At 28.6% G+C, this 5,496-nt stretch overlaps 1 protein-coding gene across 2 annotated transcripts; it reads right to left on the bottom strand.

The window, feature by feature from the left end:
* Window positions 1-645: 645 nt before the first annotated feature.
* LOC110037595 (TATA-box-binding protein 2-like) lies at window positions 646-4,906 on the bottom strand. 2 transcript variants are annotated; one of them, XM_020742281.1, is made up of 6 exons: window positions 4,835-4,906; window positions 4,445-4,489; window positions 4,255-4,347; window positions 3,024-3,125; window positions 2,869-2,942; window positions 646-771 (listed from the first exon to the last, which is right to left on the bottom strand). In XM_020742281.1, coding segments are annotated over exons 1-6 (375 nt in total). In that variant the 5' UTR covers window positions 4,895-4,906; the 3' UTR covers window positions 646-770. The 2 variants fall into 2 exon arrangements, with proteins under 2 accessions (XP_020597940.1, XP_020597941.1); XM_020742282.1 differs by having other exon boundaries at window positions 4,255-4,305.
* Window positions 4,907-5,496: the final 590 nt, after the last annotated feature.

Here is a 5,496-nt window from a genome sequence, read left to right as displayed (position 1 = left end):
AATTAAATATTCTAAAAAATATTTAGAGGCACTTATTTACACACCCAATTCTTATGTATTCATGTATCTATCACTTTAAACTTAATTTTTTTACATGTATACCACTCAAATATTTCATAACACAAAAATATAGGGAAATATGAGGTACATATGTAAAAAATTAGATTTATGTGTTAGATATGTGAATTCATCATAAGACTTGAGTGACATCCATTCAACAAGCATTATAATGAATACCACAAATATAGAATACATATAAAATGAAAATTGCACATTTCATAAAGTCCACTAACGCTAATCATTCAGGTATAATTACATAGAGACCACACGAAACACCGATATTTACAAATTATGCACCCAAATGAATTTTTTTCGAACTATCCAACTGATACATTTATGCATGTTATGATCAAACCATTGAGAATTTGATAAAACGAAAAGAACAAATCGAGTAAGAATTTGAAAAATGGACGAAAGGAGGGTAGATTTATAAATAACAAGTTATGGATGGTCTGTATGTAATTGCACCAATCTTCTTGAAGGAGATGAATAAATAATAGCCAAAAATATAAGTTTAATTAAATATATTTAGACTATTTGATCATACATAAAATCCATTATTGCAAGTAATATGACCATGAACAGCTCAAAATCCACTTATAACTAATATCTAGATTTATAAAATAAAAAAATAAAATAAATAAATAACCAATATTCATCCTCTTCATGTTTATATGTACAGCTTGGCAGTCCACCCTCTCAATCTGCTATCTGAAATACACAAAAGCCAAGATGAGAAATGTAAAGATGAAAGATTAGTTGTGTAAAATAAGAGGAATTCAGGGGGGTGTTTGAAAACAATAATTTAACATAATTTAGCCATAAATTTAAAGTAAATCCAGCCAAACATAAAAAAATATAAAATTTAAATCTTGTGCTCTGTTAAAACGAATATTGTCTTTTCCATCAGTTATTCGATGTAAATCCGAATTTTCTAAATCCGACTTCACAGTCGAATTTACGAGATTTATTTTGCCGTCAAAATATTGCAGCCAAACACCGCCTTAAACAGATAGGAAGAGCAAAAGAACAAATTTCTCCTCATTCCCTCTGCATTCTCTCTTATTTTTCTCTCAACTCAATGCCACTCGTAAAAATTTACATACATATCACGGGATTCTTATGTATTTATATATCGAACACCTAAACCTTCATCTTTACATTTATAACGCTTTAGTCACGTCAAAATCTACGCATAAGAAGATGTAGTTCACTCTAAGAAGGTCGGTGACAATCATATTTTTGATGTGATGCAAGAGATTTGAGGGTTATACATGCAAAAATCAAAAGTTAGGCATGAGAAATGTGAATACATAAGAATTGTGTGCCATGTATGCAAATCCCCCTATATTAAATTGAGTTTCACTGGCAAATACTACACATAATAAATACTCACATCATAATAATAATAATAATAATGAAAATAGCATTAAGTTAAAAACAAAACTGAAATTTAAAAATAAAATAAAATAAAATAAAATAAGATGAAATATTTGTTTGAAATATGAAATTAAAGTTTACAGATGCTTATTTAAATTAGAGTGGACATTAATTGGATACTGAACAATAATTTAATACAAATAGTAGATGTTGATTAAAGTTTTAGTATTAATGATGGTTAAATTAAAGTGACATGAATACTTTCAATTAAATATGTTAACCAATAATTAAATTAACATAATTAATTAAATGACTAATAAAACATAATTAAACAATATGCTTAAAATTTATTTTTTTATTATATCTAACTATTAGAGACAGAAGCTTTTAGGTAAGTCGGCTAAACGAGATAGTACGTTTATTTTTAAGCTATTGTAACTTCTAGTTTCTTCTAAATCAAATTCATTGATAGGGTACTGAAACTTGATTACACAATTTTACTGTGATTTTTATGCTTTTGTTATTTATTGGTCATTTCGTTGTGATTATTTTACATTTTTAATAAGACTACTATTACGCATTATTTAAAAGCGTACATAAATTGATTGCATATTCATGTTGACTATGATGAAAATCTTCTCTTTTATGGTACCAGTGGGGATGCTAAGGTACTCATAGATGTAATTAAAAAAAAGATATTGATATTGGTGTATCTTAATTGATACAATTTTAAAAAGTTCTACCGTGACGGTTATATTGATATAAAATAATATAGATATTTACTAATATAGTAAACTGCATTGGAGTTTTGAACTATCGTGAATGATCGTACTTGAAAAAGTAAACCATTTGATGCTTTAATATTGATTTATAATACTTATGATTAGCATGCAGATTATTTCATTTTCGTTACATTACTGTAGTTTAGAAGTGCACTCATTGGCTTGTTGTAGCTAATTATTGTCTTAAATTAACCTTTTTTCAACTTTAATTTTTTTTTAAGATGTTTAGTTGATAATTGAATGTTTAAAGAAGACGTGGGTAACCTGAACTAAGATAAATTTAACCGTATTACTTTAAATGATTATCACAGTCCAACTGTCTATTCCTGTCTTAGAAAATCCAAACCATAGATCGGGTTCAAAAAAGTTTGCAGGAAAAAAACAGTTTTGATAAGCCAAATGATTTTAGGGGCATTTACTTAAATACCACACAATTCTTATATATTTACATATCTAACAGCTGAACTTTCATTTTTGTATATATGCTACTCAAATCTGCGACATAACATAAAAAATACCACTTCTACTAACTGTTTAAATGGGAAATGCACATTTTCATGCAGAAGTTATAACATCAAAGTGTTAGAAATGTAAATATCAAAATTCAGGTGTTAGATATGTAAATTTTCAAATTATGGTCACATACCATTGCTGGATCTTCCTGAATTCTGTCAGTACAGGATATATATTTTCAAATGCAGCATAAGTATCTTCTCTCACCTGAAAGTGCAAAAATAAAAGTTAATCGAAGCAAATTAAATAGATCAATTAATATAATCTTGCAATAAAGAATTAAGCTACCTTAGCTCCAGTAAGAACAATCTTGCCTGAAACGAATATGAGAAGCACAATTTTTGGCTGCTTCATTCGATAGATCAGACCAGGAAACAGTTCTGGTTCATACTGCATCAATGAATAATTACATAAATAATCCTTTAAATTAGCCATTAAATTGGAAAATTACAAAATAGAAGAAATAGCTTTTTATGTAAATATAAAAAAATTTAAAATAAAATTGAAAAAAAAGAGGGGTCGAATCTTTCATATGACAGAAAATACTACTATTTTAACTTCTAAGAAGTGAAATGCACGTTTTCAGGCAAAGGGGAGGCGGTGTTTGGATGCAACTTAATTTTATGTTAAATAGAATTTATTAAATCCGATCAATCCTAATTTATCAGATCGATGATGCAACGGAAGAGCTCACGAGCGACGGCGGAATAAATCCAGGTCGCAATCGGATTTACTAAATCCGCATTTACATCATAAAAATGATGGAACGCAGAAAGAGAAAGATGGAACACGAGAAATTTGGATTTAAAGTAGTGGATTTTATTTTTATTTATTTATTTATTTATTTGTTTCGCTGGATTTAAGCTAAATTTATGGTTAAAACATATTAAAAATATGCTACCAAACACTGCCTAAGATGGCATGCACGTAAAAACTGAAGTTTAGGAGTTAGACACATTTAAATAAGGAGTAGTGCAACGTCAGACATTTATCGGATACCAAAACTTGCAGACATGCCTCAGACACATCCCTAATGTGTATGATTTAAATAATATTAAAATAAAAAAGAACACGAGTGTCTTAAATTAGTAAATTAAAAATTAAGAAAAATATATTTTTAAGCATTTACAGCATATTTTTATAAGTAAGATTAAAAAAATTAATTTTTATTTAAGGATTAAACATGCATGTTCTACTTTTTCATCTCATTTCTTTTCTCACAAATGAGCTTAAAAGATTAGTCAATCGCTTGACTGGGCTGATAATTCTCGTTATGGACATCTTAATTTTCGAAAGATAATGCTATTAAATTTCTTTTTATATTTTTCTTAATATTTTATTTATTCAATATATATATATATATAATTTTTATGATAATGGTGCATCTAACGCATGTTTGTGTTAAATATTTTTAATAAAATAATAACAGTGTCCCGTGTCCATGTCCCTGTATCCGCATCCGTGCAACAAAGATATAAATCTTCGGAAAAAAAATGAGGCAATGATGCATAAAACTTACACTAGAGAAGGCACCATGGGAGTAAGCCAGTCCTTCAAGCCTTATGGGAAACTTCACATCACAAGAACCAACAATATTTTGAATCTTAAAATCCTAAATTTTATTATAAATAAATACAAATTAGGAGATTAAAAGCCAAAAAAAATAAAAATAAAAAGCAACAATACTTCAAGCATATGATGATAATTACCTTGAATTTGGCAGGGAAACCAAGCTTCTGAATGATACGAGCATACTGAAATAAATAGAAAAAAATAAATAAATAACTCAAAAAATATATTTAATAAAATTAAGGAAGATTTGCATACATACCACTCAAATCCTATGTATTTACACATCTAACACGCAAACTTCATTTTTTCCTTGCCTACGCATGAAAAGGTGTATTTCACTCGAGTTAAAACGATAGTATTTTTTGTGTGATATGAAAGATTTGGGTGTTGTAAATGTAAGAAATAAAATTTGAGTGTTAGATAAATAAATACATAAGAATTAGGTGGTATGTATGTAGATACCTCTAAAATTAGCTACATTACACATTGTTATGCATATAAAATGATGCTGAAAGGTGTTGTAGTACCTTCCGAGCAGCAAGCTTGGACTGAAGCTCACTCTTAGCTCCAGTGCACACCTGAGACATTAGAAGGTTAGAACAGGCAATAATCAATAAATACCAAACAAAAAGAAGGGGCATTTACATACTTACCACCCAATTCCTATGTATTGACATATCAACCCCCCAAACTTCAATTTTTACCTACAGATTGGCATAGGTTGGGTGGTTTGTAGCGAAAAATTGAAGTTCAGGGAAAAAAAAACATTATGGGGCACATATTTTAGGTTTCAATATCATATGGAAGATTTCCCATGATATTTTAATAATTAAAAATAAATAAGAAGAATAAATAAAAGCAAAAAATACATATTTAAGTATGGAAGATTTACAAACATACCACTCAATTCCTATGTGTACATATCTAGCACCTAACTTCAACCTTTACATGCATGCCACGTTACCCGTGCATGAAAAAAGTGTATTTCACCTTTTAAAAGTTAAAATGGCGGTATTATTGAAGTTACGTGAAAGATTTGCGTGGTATAAATCTAAAAAGCAAACTTTTGATGTCTGATATGTAAATGCATAGGAATTGGGTTGTATGCATGTAAATGACCTTAAATATTATAATTCTGATAACTTGGCTGGTTGAATGTAAGTGTTGAGCAATAAGAATTATGTATACA

Source organism: Phalaenopsis equestris, unplaced genomic scaffold (genome assembly GCF_001263595.1).
Source record: "Phalaenopsis equestris unplaced genomic scaffold, ASM126359v1 Scaffold221839, whole genome shotgun sequence".
In the NCBI taxonomy this organism is placed as follows: domain Eukaryota; kingdom Viridiplantae; phylum Streptophyta; class Magnoliopsida; order Asparagales; family Orchidaceae; genus Phalaenopsis; species Phalaenopsis equestris.
Note: the sequence above shows the minus strand (reverse complement) of the source record. Positions and strands in the feature narration are given on the sequence as shown.